This window comes from Narcine bancroftii, chromosome 5, assembly GCF_036971445.1.
Source record: "Narcine bancroftii isolate sNarBan1 chromosome 5, sNarBan1.hap1, whole genome shotgun sequence".
In the NCBI taxonomy this organism is placed as follows: Eukaryota; Metazoa; Chordata; class Chondrichthyes; order Torpediniformes; family Narcinidae; genus Narcine; species Narcine bancroftii.
In genome coordinates, this window is record NC_091473.1 from 89,359,292 (window position 1) to 89,376,359 (window position 17,068).

The 17,068-nt window shown below is 39.3% G+C and overlaps 1 protein-coding gene across 5 annotated transcripts in view; it reads right to left on the reverse strand.

The window, feature by feature from the left end:
* Positions 1–17,068, reverse strand: part of LOC138763687 (5'-AMP-activated protein kinase subunit beta-1-like) — a 67,627-nt gene continuing 50,559 nt past the window's right edge. For all 5 annotated transcript variants that reach the window (XM_069938265.1, XM_069938267.1, XM_069938268.1 and 2 more), the window contains 3 exons: positions 15,367–15,500; positions 5,168–5,236; positions 1–2,354 (listed from right to left, as the gene is read on the reverse strand). In XM_069938265.1, coding sequence (XP_069794366.1) covers positions 2,277–2,354; positions 5,168–5,236; positions 15,367–15,500 — 281 coding nt within the window. In that variant the 3' untranslated portion in view covers positions 1–2,276. The remainder of the gene's footprint in view (positions 2,355–5,167; positions 5,237–15,366; positions 15,501–17,068) is intronic.

The window sequence follows — 17,068 nt, forward strand, 5'->3', positions numbered from 1 at the left end:
GAGATATTTTATTTGTATTCAAATCTTATTGTACACGTGACATTAAAAACACACTTTAGTAATCTCTATAAAGGATTAAATATTCATGCTATTATTTCACAAGTAAAACTATATCCTTTTTTTAAACTCCAGCAGAAACTAACAGGGAGAAAACATTTAGCATCTAATTGTGCTGACCATTTGACACAGGCTTAAGAAAATCAGTTACTACTTGTGCTGCCTGGACCACCACTTAGAAACAATAAGGAATAATTAAATGTAGGATGCTTTTTCAGACATAATGTACAGAAAATTATCAAATTTGCTTTGCACTTCACTATTATTAGTGATCCATTTTTCCTGTTAGAATATGCCACCAGATTACAAAGTTCTTACACATTGGCTGCTATTATTTAAAAAGTACCAAATATTAATTCTTAGTTTATCAATTGAAGAGGATCAAACTCAGGTATTAAAATTTACAGCATTCAAATAAGGAAACTCTTTCAGATCTGTGCCAGTGCACTTTGACTTTAAAAGTCATTTAAGGGCTGATAATATTAAATGTCTTCTGATATCTAAAAAGTGACTGGTGGCTTTTGTTTTTAAAAACAAAAGTGAATTAGAATCAGTATCTCCATGGTGTTATTTACTTTTGCTGTAAATACCATTAAAATTCAATCTCTGAAGTCTCAGAAAAATATTTGGAAAATTCATTCTTGTGCTTCCCCCACTGACCTCAGAAACATTCTGGAAATAATGATGCTCTCTATTCCTTCATCTCCTCTTTCACACAACTCAAAATCAGATTACACCAATGTGCAAAATGTTTAGCAAAAAATTTGACATTTCAGCATTACAAATATAGCACATTTTGATACCATTCAGTAAATTACTCCCGAGCTGCTCTTTGAGAGAGATATCCAATTATCCTATTACCAATTTCTTTCTTTGCACTCCATTATTTATTTCATTCCAATATTTATCCACTTCTATTTTGAAAAATATGATTGCATCTGTTTCCATTACCACTGCTCAGTAAAAAGTGTTTCCACACATCACTTCAGTTTTTATTACCTTAATTCTATGCCCCTGATTACTAATGTATCTGTTACTGAAAACAGTTTCTCCTTTACTTAGGCCATTAAATCTATTCATGATTTTTCCACATCAAGATCAAAATTCTTTCTGATCTTTACTCAAAGAACAGCTCCAGATTCTCAATTCTTTTAACATGACTGACGTCTTCAATTCATTGATTAACACAATTTCTTCCCTATCTCCACTCAGGCCTTGATGTTCTTCCTAACCCAGACCACACTACTCCAGTTGAGACCTAAGCTGTAATTTTCTTGCTTTTAAACTCTTTTTCTTCATTTCAAACATTAAGATCCCATATACTTTTTAATTTTAAAACTATTTTTCTTGTATCCTGAAAAGATTTATGTATTCTCACACCTCTTCTTTCAGCCTCTTAAAATTGCAAAATTTGTTTGTCCTACCAAAATGCATCATTCTGTTAAATTTCTTCCCCACATGTCCTCTTGGTCTGTAACCATCTTCCTTAATTAGCTAATAAATAAATCATGTACTTAGTTCATTTACCTGCATACAAAGTTCTTAATTTTCATAATCTATAATATTTTAATTCTGTCATAGACTATAAATGTTTTTGTAAGTTAACAATATTGTAAATATATATACCAGCTCAGATAAGGTCCATTACCTTCAGTACCTTCACATCTTGCAAACCAGTACAATGAATTATATCTCCCTTGTAGAAATGTACATCTACAACAAAAAAAGCAGGCACAAAGATATAAACCAGAATCTGTTAAAAGCAGCACAAATTTATAGGTGGGAATTCTTTGCATACAAGAAACATTAAGAGCTTTCAATCCAAAACAGTTAGGTTTATTAAAATAGGTTGGGTCACATCTCAAAGTAAAATGTAATACATTAAATTCTAAAAAAACTACTTTATGGTATTTAAATACAAAATCTTTAAACTCCAACCGTAAACTCTTCCTGGTGTAACAGCTCATCATTATTGAGATAGACTCTTGATTTACAATACATTTCATATTTCCAAATATGCAATCCACGTTATCAAACTGCATTGTCACACCTGACACTATAAAATTCAGTGTTGAACTTGTACCTCACTCTGGTAAAGTGCTTGTAGCGATTATGTATAAGGCAACCAACACAACTGCTAAAATCCTAATGAAACTCCATCATTGAACAGCCAACTCATATTGGCAGTCATTTCCCATGCTGGCTACAGAGATAACCGATCAGATTGGCTTATACAGTAAGGTAGTAACATATTTCTTCTTATACCGATGGGTAGCACTGAGAACCATCACTCCATCCTAGGATGAAAAATAAGGTGAAAATTGATATTGAGTTTTTCATATTTCTCTTTAACAGAGTAAATAATGCACTGCTGAAAATGCACTGAAACAATAAAATGAATGAAAACATTAAAAGGTGGAAAATGCCATTAAAAAACCCCAGAAAATTCTCAGTTCATTTGAACACCAGCAAAATTAATGCAAAGGCCAAGTATCTTTGGAAATCAGTTGGACTTTGGGATGCAGTGGTATATTTTTAAACATTCTTACAATCATTGTCAAACATTACAGATCTTGGATCTAGAAGGACAAAGCACTTAAATCATTAACATCCTCGAGAATAGAGAATGACTTAAATGAAGAACAGAAGGACCTTAATTCTTCATAATGAGAAAATATCTAACTCTAAAAAACAATGCCATCAATCTCATTCCCACATTTATTTCACTGTAACCCGTTATCTTATATTCCATTAATTCAGTTCCAATTCTACATTAAGAGCCATTTACAAGGGTCAATTAAAATATCAATCAGCCCATCTTTGGGATGTGAGAGGAAACTAAAGCACTTGGAGAAACTTCAGTCATAGCAGCACTCTCATCCAAGTTACAAAGCTCCACTCGAGATTGAAGCTGACCTGACCACTTTCTATAGTGCTGTGGGTGCTGTCTTTCAGATGAGATACAAAACTGAAATTCCTGTTTTCAAAGGACAATGCAAAATATTCTATGCTTTTATTTTGAAAAGGGGAGGAAAGCTCCCTCTGGATCCTGAAAACTTTCACATTTCTCTTCATGGGAGCTTCACGTGGTCATCTGGAGTTTCATGTTTCCTGCAAGTGTCACATCTCAAAATATGCTTCATTGACTGTAGAATATTTTTAGCATCCAAGGTCTTGAAAGGTGGAAACACACCAAATACTTTGTCCAAATGTGAGATTGAATCATTAGTTGAAATGGATAAAAGCTAAAAATAGCCAGTTTCAAAATATACAGCTCTGCTGACTCTCAAGTGGAGGTATGTGAAGAAATTATTCTTCTTTTTCTTTTCTTTGGCTTGGCTTCGCGGACGAAGATTTATGGAGGGGGTAAAAAAGTCCACGTCAGCTGCAGGCTCGTTTGTGGCTGACCAGTCCGATGCGGGACAGGCAGACACGATTGCAGCGGTTGCAAGGGAAAATTGGTTGGTTGGGGTTGGGTGTTGGGTTTTTCCTCCTTTGCCTTTTTTCAGTGAGGTGGGCTCTGCGGTCTTCTTCAAAGGAGGCTGCTGCCCGCCAAACTGTGAGGCGCCAAGATGCACGGTTTGAGGCGTTATCAGCCCACTGGCGGTGGTCAATGTGGCAGGCACCAAGAGATTTCTTTAGGCAGTCCTTGTACCTTTTCTTTGGTGCACCTCTGTCACGGTGGCCAGTGGAGAGCTCGCCATATAATACGATCTTGGGAAGGCGATGGTCCTCCATTCTGGAGACGTGACCCATCCAGCGCAGCTGGATCTTCAGCAGCGTGGACTCGATGCTGTCGACCTCTGCCATCTCGAGTACCTCGACGTTAGGGGTGTGAGCGCTCCAATGGATGTTGAGGATGGAGCGGAGACAACGCTGGTGGAAGCGTTCTAGGAGCCGTAGGTGGTGCCGGTAGAGGACCCATGATTCGGAGCCGAACAGGAGTGTGGGTATGACAACGGCTCTGTATACGCTTATCTTTGTGAGGTTTTTCAGTTGGTTGTTTTTCCAGACTCTTTTGTGTAGTCTTCCAAAGGCGCTATTTGCCTTGGCGAGTCTGTTGTCTATCTCATTGTCGATCCTTGCATCTGATGAAATGGTGCAGCCGAGATAGGTAAACTGGTTGACCGTTTTGAGTTTTGTGTGCCCGATGGAGATGTGGGGGGGCTGGTAGTCATGGTGGGGAGCTGGCTGATGGAGGACCTCAGTTTTCTTCAGGCTGACTTCCAGGCCAAACATTTTGGCAGTTTCCGCAAAGCAGGACGTCAAGCGCTGAAGAGCTGGCTCTGAATGGGCAACTAAAGCGGCATCATCTGCAAAGAGTAGTTCACGGACAAGTTTCTCTTGTGTCTTGGTGTGAGCTTGCAGGCGCCTCAGATTGAAGAGACTGCCATCCGTGCGGTACCGGATGTAAACAGCGTCTTCATTGTTGGGGTCTTTCATGGCTTGGTTCAGCATCATGCTGAAGAAGATTGAAAAGAGGGTTGGTGCGAGAACACAGCCTTGCTTCACGCCATTGTTAATGGAGAAGGGTTCAGAGAAATTATTAGAGCATTATGTAATCTCTTAAAGAAAATATGCAGAAGTCAAAAATTACAATTGTAAATCTAAAGTTATATTACGCCAATTGTACAACAGCTTCTAAATCCATCAGTCCCTAATCATTGCAACTAGCCAGAGGTATCATCTCATGTACTCAAACATGAAGACAAACATCCCAATTGTAATTCCTTCCCAGACTGATCCAGACCTTCAGGATGACGGAATCATTCTGGATGCATACAAGGATCTAATTATCTCACTTTAAACTTTCATGCACCATGTACAAAGCAGTGATAATTGGAAAAACTACTAATTTCCATTGTGGATTATACAATATACATTTTCATAAACTATCTTAAGTTGATAATAATCAACTTCCAATAATCATTTTTTATAGCCAAGGCTTAAAATCTCTCTCCTTTATATTGCATTCTGCACAAAGCTGGTAATAAAGAATTAAAAGTTGAGTTGCTTTTCAACCAGTTAATAAAAATAAATGGGGAAAATGTACATTTTCACACAGATCATTCTTCATTCAGAATAAAATATGAAATAGTGGCATACTTACTTTTATAGAAAGTGCATAAAGATGATTCAACATCACATGGTTTGGTTCAGGTAGTAAAGCAGGATCACACTAGATAAGCAAGATGGAGAAGCTGGTTAGACTTACAGTCTGCATTCATTATTTTCACAAGATTAACACTTGGGTTGAATCCCAAAGTATGGAACTGATTTTTAAAGATTGCATTTAAATGGAAGATTACAAAATTCCTAATTGAATCATTTGCATCTCAAACCATGAACAACTTTTAAAAAAAACTTGTGTGGTAAAGTAACAAAACGTTTTTCCAGAATATTTCATGCAATTTTATTTTTTTTAAATCACACCACACATGAAGAAATAGGCAAGAGATTAGGAAGAGTTAGGTTTTAAGTATTACCCTGAATATCAGAAAGACCAAAGCTTTTTGGAAAGAAATCCTAGAAACATTGAAGTGAAGGTAGCCAATAATAGATTGATTCTATCCCTTCCACTCCCCCAAAAGTTAAGTAAAAGGACAGAACAGAAAAAGTGCAGATACTCAAACTATTGGGCTGGTGGGCATCACAGAGACAGGCAAGGTATTTTCTCTGACCAGATGATAATCAAGAATGCCAGGTCAATGCAATCCCATCAACTGGATGATGGTGATAACATGTTCAGGGATGGATGATGTGTTTAATAACGTCAAAGATTGCAGTCACGTAAAGAAGGAATGGTTTCTTGGCAGAGCTATGTCTAATATCATTTGGGATTTTGGCAATGGCAGATTAAATTCTGGAAACAATGGAAAAGGATTTAGGAAGCAATAATAAGTTCAAGGATTTTGGAGATGGAATGGAAGAAAAGCATAGTTTCTCTGAACACAAGAGTCTTGGCAGCTGATTTGAAGGAAAGGGTAATGGTACTTTAGGAGAGACTATACTACTTATCCACGGACACTCAGTGTCCCTGAAGGGACTCTTTTACTACTCTTTTTCTCTTACTGTAAGCAGCGCTGGTCAATATGAATGGCAATTCTTCGTCTACCTTACAGCAGGCAAATGAAATGTAATATTACATTTTCTGTATTATTACTTGACAATAAAGAAATCTAGAATAAACATCTGCTTTAATGTGAACGAAAAAGTTAAGATGGGTGGACAGAGGTTTAATGAGAATAGGTTTAAACTAGTAAGTGGACAGAGGTAATTGAGAGAGAACTTAGGAAAAAAAAAGACAGCTTTTAGCTCAAAGGCAGGAAGGGTACAACAGAGGGTATCTAGATCAGTTGACTGAGGGTAGTTCCTGAACTCTTCACAATTAGTCGCTGGAGGTGAAGGTAAAGAGCCATGGGAATGGGCCATCAAAACTTACACGAGATCAAATATTGAAGCCATGAATCAGAAAGGAAGTCTTCAGGAAAGAAAATATGAGAGAACCATAAAAGGACTGGAAAACAATGATGGTGTGTTGGGATTAGGCTTTTTGCACCAGTGCCTTGCCATACATACACTGTAATGAGATGCAGCATAACAGTGTTGACCTCAGGGGTCACAATAAGATAGTAAAGGCTTGTCATGAACTGAAAGCTGAGCAAAAGAGTGGATTGTTTCCATGTTTTGAAAGTGTTATTTGGACTTGAGATGAGGACATGAGGAACAATTGCTCAGTGACAACAACCTCATTGGACTGCTTGAGAGAGCACATCAGGTGAATCTGAAGCTGAACAAGAACAAGATGCAGGTCAGGAAGTCTGGAGTGAAGTACATAGGCCATGTACTTACTGCTGAAGGACTTTGTCTGAGCTAGAGATGGAACGGCCCTCAGATGTCAAGGCTGTTCAGCACTTTGTGGGCTTTGTGAACTATCTTGTCAAGTTCTTGTCCAACCTATCGTCAGAGTGTGAACCAATGAGAAAGCTGACAGAGAAGGGCATGAAATGGTTTTGGGGCACAGAACAAGAGTCAGCCTACAACCGCATCAAGCACCTGATCACCAATGTACTAGTGCTGAAGTACAATGATGTACATGATGAAGTGACACTACAGTGTGATGCCAGTGAAACAAGCCTCGGAGCAACTCTTCTGCAATGCTCTCAACCAGTTGCATTTGCATCAAGGGCATTAACAGGCACAGAGAGAAACTATGCCCAGATGGAAAACGAATGTCTGGTAATAATGTTTGCGTGTGAATATTTCAACCAGTACTTGTTTGGAAAAGAGATCACTGTGGAAACAGACCACAAACTCCTCCAAACTATCTTCATGAAACCTCTACTAGCAGCACCCAAATGCCTGCAAAGGATGTTGCTATAGTTACAGAAGTACAATCTGGATGTGAAGTATAAACAAGGAAAGCTCATGTACATAGCAGACATGTTATCGAGGTCAGCTCTACCACTGAAGAAAGCAGAAGATGGCACAGATTATGAGATCTTCACCATGAGTCAGCACAGAAAAATGATGAGAAAAATCGAGGAAATGAACCCAACTTCGATGCTCAAGCTGACTGATGAAACCAGCAAATGAAAGAAATGACTGAAAGATGAAGCTCTACAAACACAGAAACATAGAAGATATGAGCAGGAGTAGGTCATTCGACCCTTCGAGCCTGCTCCGCCATTCAACGAGATCATGGCTGATCTTAAAGTTCAGTACCCCATCCCCGCCTTCTCTCCGTAACCTTTAATACCCTTATACTGAAGAAATAGATCTAATTCCCTCTTAAATATATTTAATGAACCTGCCTCTACTTCCCTCTGTGACAATGAATTCCACAGATTCACCACCCTCTGGGTAAAGAAATTCCTCCTCATCTCGGTCCTAAATGGTTTGCCTATTATCCTCAAACCATGGCCCCGGGTTCTGGATTTTCCCATCATTGGAAACATCCCATCTGCATCCATTCTGTCCAGTCCTGCCAGAATTTTATATGTCTCTATGAGATCCCCTCTCAATCTTCTAAACTCCAGGGAGTACCATCCCAATTTGCACTATCTTTCTTCATAAGTCATTCCTGCCATTCCAGGTATCAGCCTGGTGAATCGCCTCTGCACTCCCTCCATTGCAAGAACATCCTTCCTTATATAAGGTGACCAAAACTGCATACAATACTCCAGGTGTGGTCTCACCAAGGCCCTGAACAGCTGCAGTAAGGTATCCTTGGACCTATACTCAAACCCTCTTGATGTGAAGGCCAACATACCATTTGCCTTTTTAACCGCCTGTTGTACCTGTATGCTCGCCTTCAGAGAGTGATGTACAAGTACCCCTAGGTCTCTCTGCACTTCCCCATCTCTTAATCTATTGCCATTCAAATAGTAATCTGCCCTCCGGTTTGTATTACCAAAGTGGATAACCTCACATTTATCCACATTGTAGTGCATTTGCCATGTATCTGCCCAGTCCCTCAATTTATCCAAATCACACTGGAGCTTCCTGACCCCCTCTTCCGTGCACACAACCCCTCCTAGCTTAGTGTCATCTGCAAATTTGGAGATATTACATCCAATCCCCTCATCCAGATCATCAATGTAAATTGTGAACAGCTGGGGTCCCAGTACAGATCCCTGTGGTACCCCACTGGTCACCTCCTGCCACTCAGAAAACGAGCCATTTATCCCAACTCTCTGTCTTCCACCTGCCAGCCAGTTCTCAATCCACATCAATACTTTTCCCCCAATCCCATGAGCCTTGATTTTGGAAGCCAGTCGTTTATGCAGGACCTTATCGAAGGCCTTTTGGAAGTCCAGGTACACCACATCCACTGGCTCTCCCCCATCTATTTTACCTGTCACCATCTCAAAGAATTCCAATAGATTTGTCAAGCACGATTTACCTTTGTAAATCCATGTTAACTCCGTCCGATCCCTTCTCTGCTAGTCATATGCTCCGCTATTACATCCTTAATAATGGATTTCATCATTTTGCCCACTACTGATGTAAGGCTCACCGGCCGATAATTCCCCGCTTTTTCTCTACCCCCCTTTTTAAATAGTGGGGTAACATTAGCTACAACACACCAGTTGCCATACGTGAGTATTGGGCGAACAGGGATGAGATTACAACCCATGATGGCATACTCTACAAGGGTATGAGAGTCAAGGTCCCCAAACAGATGAGAATAGAGATGGTGCAACGTGTCCATACAAGCCACCAGGGAATCAAGTCTGAGGAAAACTAGAGATGTCATATCCTGGCCCAACACGAGTCATGAGATAAGAGATAACATCAGGCAGTGCAATGCTTGTAATGAGTTTCAAGCCCAGCAAGGAAAGGAACCCCTTCAGACTCATGCAATCCCAGACAGACCGTGGATGAAAGTAGGAACAGAATGGAAAAGACCATTTGATCACAGTTGATTACTACTCAGACTTTTGGGAAGTAGATGAGATGGAATCAACTACAAGTGCAGATGTGATTGTGTCTCTCAAATCACATTTCAGCCGCGATGGTATCCCAGATGAATTAGTGAGTGATAACAGACCACATTTCACCAGTAATGAGTTTCAGTGCTTCATGAATGAGTGAGAAATACAACACACATTGTCCCCTACAATCCAACAGCAAGGCAGAGTCAGCTGTGAAGATTGCCAAATCAATCATGAAGAAATGTGCTCAGTCAGGAGCAGATGTGCACAAGGCCATCCTTGAATGGAGAAATATTCCTACTAAAGGAATGCACAGCTGTCCAGTGCAGAGATTAATGTCATGCCAAACATAGACAACATTACCAACAGCAAAACATCTCCTGAAGCTACAAGTTGTGAAGGGAGTGCAGAGGAAGGGAGAGAAAAATAAAAAGATAAAATCACAGTACGACAGGTCAACAAAGTAACTCCGAGAACTGAAAGTGGGAGAAGCTGTCAGACCACAGGTCTTCAAAGCTCATGCTAAAGGACATCCTACGTGGCAGCTTGGGGTGAGTATGAAAAAAAAAGTCACTTTGGTCATATTTGGTAAAGTCAACAGGCAAATGTATCGCTGAAATCTAAAGCACATCAGATCGATATATGAAACAGCCCCAAAGGACTTAGACAGAACAGATAGCCATGTTGATAGAGATGTGCATACACAGACAACTCCAACAACATCAGGTCAACATCGGCAACTCCAGCAACAATGCCTACAACTGCCACCACAGAGTCAATATGCACATCGTCATTGCAGCTCAACATGTGATCAGCAACCACATCAACAGGAGCAACATGTTCAACAGCAGCGACAACCACAGGATGCAGGAAGGGACCAGCGAGCATCAACACCACCACAACCAGTTACAACACACACAAGAATGATCAAACCACCAGTGCAATACAAGGATTTTATAAAATACTGAGAATTTACATTTTTCCAATGGAAATTTACTGTAAGACATTGAACACATAAAAGAACAAGAATAACATCTAAACATTGAAATTATTAGTTTTTTTTATGGACTGTGGAGATTTAAAGACTGTTGAAAAAATAATGATAATACATGTTTATGTTTCTTAACTCAATGTATAACTGAAAAGATGCAAGCCAATTAGCAAATTGGTTTGGGTTTTGAAAGAAAAAAGAGGGGATGTTGGGATTCGGCTTCTTGCCATACGTTCACTGTAATGAGAAACAGCACACCAGTGTTGACCTCAGGGGTCACGATATAACAATAAAGTTGTCATGGTTACACCACACAGGATGCAATGGCATTTTATTGTCATAATAATGAAGTAGGAAATTAGAACAAAAGGAAATAAATATTGACAGCCTTCAATTTCTGCATATCCAGTCTTCGAAGATATCCTGGAAGACTTGTGATTTTTAATTAAAGAAACGAAGACTAATAAATATCAGATTTGATGTGTACTAGGTGGAGAACTGTTGAAAAATGTAGACTTCTTATAATTAAGAGAAAAGAAAAGAAACAACTGATTACTGAATACGGTCAGGGACGTAGCTTGGGTTGGGGAGGGTCACTCCCCTTCCTTTTCAGCACAGCAGTGCCCCCGACCCCATGGCCCTCCTGAACCAGATATTCACTCCTTCCGATCCGCGGTTGGCTTCTTCGCTCCCCCTTCCTCTCTCACAAATGGATGAGATAATGACTTTAAATTTTATAATGCCAAAAGCAATCGTACTCACTTTTCAGTGTTAGATTCCAGTTGTAACGTGACTTTATCATTCTTTTTTCAAAAAGGTGTTGAAAGCATAGTGGGGGATTGTAAATGTTTAGTTTCATACTGGATCTACTATTCTAAAAGGGCATTGCAACTATTGCAATTTATGGAAGCTTTGATTTTTTTTTAAATCAAATCACAAATATAAATATTTGATCTTTCCCTTTTATAACATCTTGGTAGCGATTATCTGCCTGCAGTTGCAGAACTCCTTCCAATGAAAAGTGGTGCTCCAACCAGAATAAACTAACCAAACTTTGAGCCCTTTGGATCCCGTCGATGGTAACAAGCAACACCCTGTGGTGCTCCTGTACACAACTGGTAAAGCAGGACATGAAAATAATCACACAGAGCTCTATGGATACCTTTGATACAAGGATACCAGTTTCAAAGCTTACCCTGACATTTCTGTGAGACCTGGAGGGAGGAGCAGTGTGGGAATAAAAGGACGAGTGGAAGTCACATCAAGTGGCACTAATTCTACCTAACTTAGAAAGCTTTCCAAAGCAGATTTTAATCTAGCTCTATTTGATAAATGGGCACAACTAAAATAAAAATTGTTTTGCGGACTCTGTGGAAAACTATGCTTGTTCATTGCAAAAAAAACTGATCCACTATACTATCATGGAAGTTTAACCAGACACACTGATAACACCAACTTCAGCCACAGACAAGCCGGTTCTCAGGACCAATTGAAGTAGCTTCAGCCGTGCCTGATCACACTTCTCAAAAGCACAGAACTAACATCAAATCTTCGACAAATGAGCATCCTTAAAGTGCATTCCATTATTAATATTTTGTACCAATTCCAACCTGACATCTTACTGAAGTGCAAAGTCAACCACAGAGTCTGTTTAACGAAAGACCCCAGAGGAACTTTTGAAAACATTTTGAAGACCAGCCGTGTAGCAAGCACCAGCGTTCAGAGGGTGTCCTGTGTTGCACTGGAATGATCTGTGGGATCCGATTGGGAGGTGGACGTTCCCAGCACCAATGATGCTAATCCTACAATCCGTACAGGATTGTGAAAGCAATCAAGGTGCCGGCATCAAGAACTTTATTATCAAACCCATCGGCCATGGGGAATTCAGTTAAATGCATCTGGCTCAGAAAAAAACACCCCAAGAAGAAGGTGTATACAGACAAAGCAAGTCCTGGATTTGGTGGTCAGCTGAAATACTATTGCTGAAGATTTACTGTAATCAAGTCTAAACAAGCCATGTAATGTCTTTTGGTGTTCTAATGCAAAGAGAAAGATTGTAATTTTCTTGTGACATTTGAGCATGTGTAGGCATGCTTGGTAGGAGTGAATGAAGGGATGGAGGAGAAAATGGGTGGATTGGGGAGGGAGGAGAGGCAGGTGAGTTGGGCAGTGAAGAGTAGGAGGGAGGATATGAAAAGGGAAAAGGAGAGAGCAAAAGGGCTGGAGGGGGAGAAGGAAGAAATAGAGGAGGGGGTGGGTGGGAGAGAGTGGGGAGGGGAGAGGGTTTAGAGCAGAGGGGGAAAGATTCCTGATGATACCCTGAGCTTTGCTAGAATGAAGCATAGACGAAAGAGGCTTTTGTAGTTGCTTTGTTAAATACAAAATAAAATGTATAATAAATTTTAAATTGTATGCGTTATAGATGTGCATTTTCTTTGTGCACTGGTTGCAAAATTTGTGTGCGTGTACATGGACTCAGCCATGGTAGTGCGTCTTTTTTTTTTTAAATGTCCCCCTAACATCAAAACCTGGCTACACCACTGGATTACAAGGCCTGTAAAAAAAAGCATTAAATGTCTTTATTACAATGAAGGACAAATATAGTCAAGCGAATGTCAGCATTGGTGCATCAGCTAAAGAGAAAATCAAAGAGCTAGACTTACCTAACCAGCAGCTTTTTTGAAAACAATCAAAATATTAAAGGAAAATATCCTTGTTTTCAATTCTGTAGCAATGACTGACATGATCTTAAATAAATTCACATTTAAATTAAAATGGATGGGAATCCATAGATGAATGCAAGACAGAGTTTCCCATCCACAGCTCTCCCCAACGAGCCATTGAGTCAGTTTGGTGGCAAGTGTTGTGTTCAGCACACCATTTGTACATACATTTCAAATATAACTAAACTGCTCAGAAAAAATATCTAATATATACTGGCTTTAATTGGAACCAGAAATTAAGGTGGGTGGTCAGGAGTTAGTGGGAGTAGGAAGGTGATACTCATGAATAAGGGAAGTTGAGAAGCTTTTGAAATGTTTAGAGGGACTGCAAGCAGCAATGGATTTAAAAAAAACTTGTTTTATTATTCAATCAACATGACCACCACTAAATGCTGGAGAAAAATTATTAGTTTGAAAACAATTTAGGTTGATTCAGTACATTTCATATCTTCTGGCAATTAGATAATGTAATTTAAGAGCAGTACTGTATTTTGGCTCCAAGGGTTCAGAAATCCTAATGGCTTGCAACCTGACTCACCAGTTAATGTTTCCCAAGCTCCCATTACACTCACCAGGGCCTCATTTCCCAAGCGCTCTTTAAAGTGAGAGGGGTCCTTTCCCCACGTTCCCTTTAAATTGACTGGGGCCACTTTCTCTGCACTTCATGCACTCCCCCACTCCCTTAAACTCAATGAGGTGCTGTTTGTACAAACTTTAAACTCAGCAGATTAAAAATTTGAAAAATTTGTTACAGTATTGCACACATTTTTAAAAAGTTAATTAAACATGCATTGGTATATTTTAAGGAATAACATTCAATAGTCTGTAAAATGTGCTAGTCTGGCACCAATTTTCCAAGTGCATTGGATTTTTGTAGTTTTATTGTATATAATTTTATCTGGAGGGAATAATGGAGACAAAGTACACATGACATGGTTCCCAAAAATAAGATTATCACTCGTTTTTAAATATCACTTGTATTTAAGTGACAAAATTATCTTCTTAATTCATTGAGAAAGTTCAATACCAAGTTTTATTTTATATTTGACAAATGAATTTTTAATTATTTAACAATTCCTGCTTCATTCTTGAACATACTATTAAAGATTGTTATGAGCCCAGAGGACCCATAAAACCAGAAGCGATATTCACCAAGACAAATGGTTACTGAAACAAAAGTTGCTTTTAATTATCTTTAAACGTGAAAACAGAATTAAACTTTAACTTATCTCTATTGCCTTACTTAACCTAACTTATCCCCCTTCTAATTCTAAGCACACGTGTATGTAATGTGTGTGTAAGTTAAGAAAAGTTCTTTGGTTCACAGTCCTATCTCACTTCTCATTCCTCCAAGTTCACTGTGCACAGAATTTAATATTTATAAAGTTCACCAGGCTTTGGTGCTTGAAAGGTAAATGGTTACCGCTCAGGAAGGTTCTTGTCAGTTTTCAAAGAGAGATTTGTTATTCCAGGACATCCACAACTGATGTACTTCCATCAGCCACTCCAGTGCCTTGTTGATGAAACTTGCCCCTTCAGGGTTCTCCAGATGATAACCTCTTTCTTTCAGGCCAGCACAAGAGTTCCTTTTCATTTCTCTTATTCCAAGTGAAACATTAAACAGCCAGACCTCTCCTTTTGCATGAACCACAAGGGCATTGACCAGGCTAACTACCAAACGGGCTTGCCAGCTTGTTCTGTTCCAGTCTAAGCTACTTCTGCTGGCTGTAACACTGTCAAGTGATCTCTGTATCTCTCTCCCTCACTGAGAGAAAGCCTGTTTTACTCCCTCTGCTTACAAAACCACATGACCTCTTACAACAGCAAGCCTCGTGCTCTTTCATCTGTTGGCTTTTGCAAACAATAATCCACTAGTGAAGTCTCTTGAGCACTCTTCAAAGCTCTTGCAAAAGCTGTGTAGCCGATATGTCTATCACGGGGCAGAGCTCCAGTATTTCAAATAATATCTGTTTTAAAGTGTTTGTATGTAACCTACTCCAACAAACCTTTCCCCATTTATCTCCCAAAAACATGTCTATATACTTACTCTATGTACTCTGTCACAAGATTACAGGAATTCTAATAAATTTCAATAATGCACCGTGTCAAAGACAAGATGAAATTACAAATTTGAGTACAGTTGTTTGAACAAACTTACTGAAATGTGTGTGTCCTTGTTCAGAATTACTTGAAGCAGATGAGGTGGTAAAATAGGAGGTGCTTTAAAGCGTTCTTCAGGCCTCAGCACATACATCTCTTGGTGGTAAGGTCCTGGAGGGGAGCTTGACAAATCTAAAACAAACAGTATATTGTCTGTAGAATATAACCAAACCATAACATTTTTAAAAAATTTATACTCATAACTGATCCCGCACAGAGAAACCGAAAGGAACAGTCAAGTAGTTTCCTGAAAGTCATAGGCATTTGTCACACTTGCCTCCATTGATCAGGGTTTGAGTACAGGAGTTGGGACATTATGTTATAGCTGTACAAGTCATTGGTAAAATGACAATTAGAGAACAGTGGGCAATTCAGGTCACTCAGCTTTAGAAAATGTCATTCAGCTGGAAAGGGTGCAGAAAAGTTTATCAGGTTAGGAGGGCTTGAGTTACAAGAAAAGACTGCTGCTATGTTCCCTGGAGCATTGGAGGATGAGGATTGATCTTGCAGGATTTTTTTTTTTAACCATGAGCATAGATAAGGTGAATGGTCACACAACCATAAGAGTGGCAGAGAGGATCAAGGGAGTCTCCCTCCATTCCCATTGATGTGATCTACTGGCAGGGCCAGTGCCAGCCTATTTTGCGCCCTAGGCACCACCCCCAAAAAAATTGCCAACTTCAATTTTCAAAAACAGATGTTTTGTAGAAAAATATGAAAAGCACAAAATTTGAAACTGCTAAATTTATTTTAAATTGCAAGTATAAGTAACACATCAATCTTTAATCAAGTTTCTCAAATTCAAGAGAAAACATTTTGGCACACAAATAATTTTGAACTAAAGGGGACTCAGTAGAATGCAAACCTCCCCCAAGGGCAACACAACATTAAAACCTTTTACTTCACATACCTTTAAGTGTTACTTGGCATAACCAACCCGTCATGCTAGGGCAGTGTTTTGCTTCCAGTCAGAGAAAACAACCAAAAAACAGAATTGTCACCAATTCAATCAGATGAATTGCAAATGCCTGGGCATGTTCAATTGATATAGTTATCATGCCATCTTGTCTTATTGGTAGATAGCAGAAAAATGCTTTTTTAGACAAATTGTATTTGTTCCTCATCTGCTCGAATGACGCGAGGTGGTTTTGCTTGTAACAATCCTCGATACACCTGATCCTTTCTGGCACCAGGTGTCCAGGATTTTATTACCCACAATCATGGGAATTAATTAAGTTGTTCTGGATCAAGGGCGTTTTGGGAGATAACCCTACGTTTAATCCCAATACATTGATTTATTCTTTGTCATGTCAGCAGTACATGTTTTAGTGTAGGGTTATCTGTTTTCTTTGAAATTAATTGTGTCCCATTTATATATAAACTCTCCTGCTATCTTTTCACCTACCACATGCAGTCCAATTTGTGCCATGAGTGAGGACTCCCTCCCTTGGCTGGGCTGCCCAGTAATATTTTTTGAAATCAGTTAAGTCTACCTCCCCACCCCCCCCCCCCACCCTGCAAATTATGGTCCCACAACAACTTTTCCAAGGAGATTCTAACTACTTTATCGTTCCACAGGAACCTTATGACACATTCGTTGAGCATCTTAAAAAAAAATCCCTGGGGCAACAAAATGGGTAACAATTGGAAAAGATACTGGAGCCTTGGCATCATTTTCATTCTGACTCTTAACTCTGCCC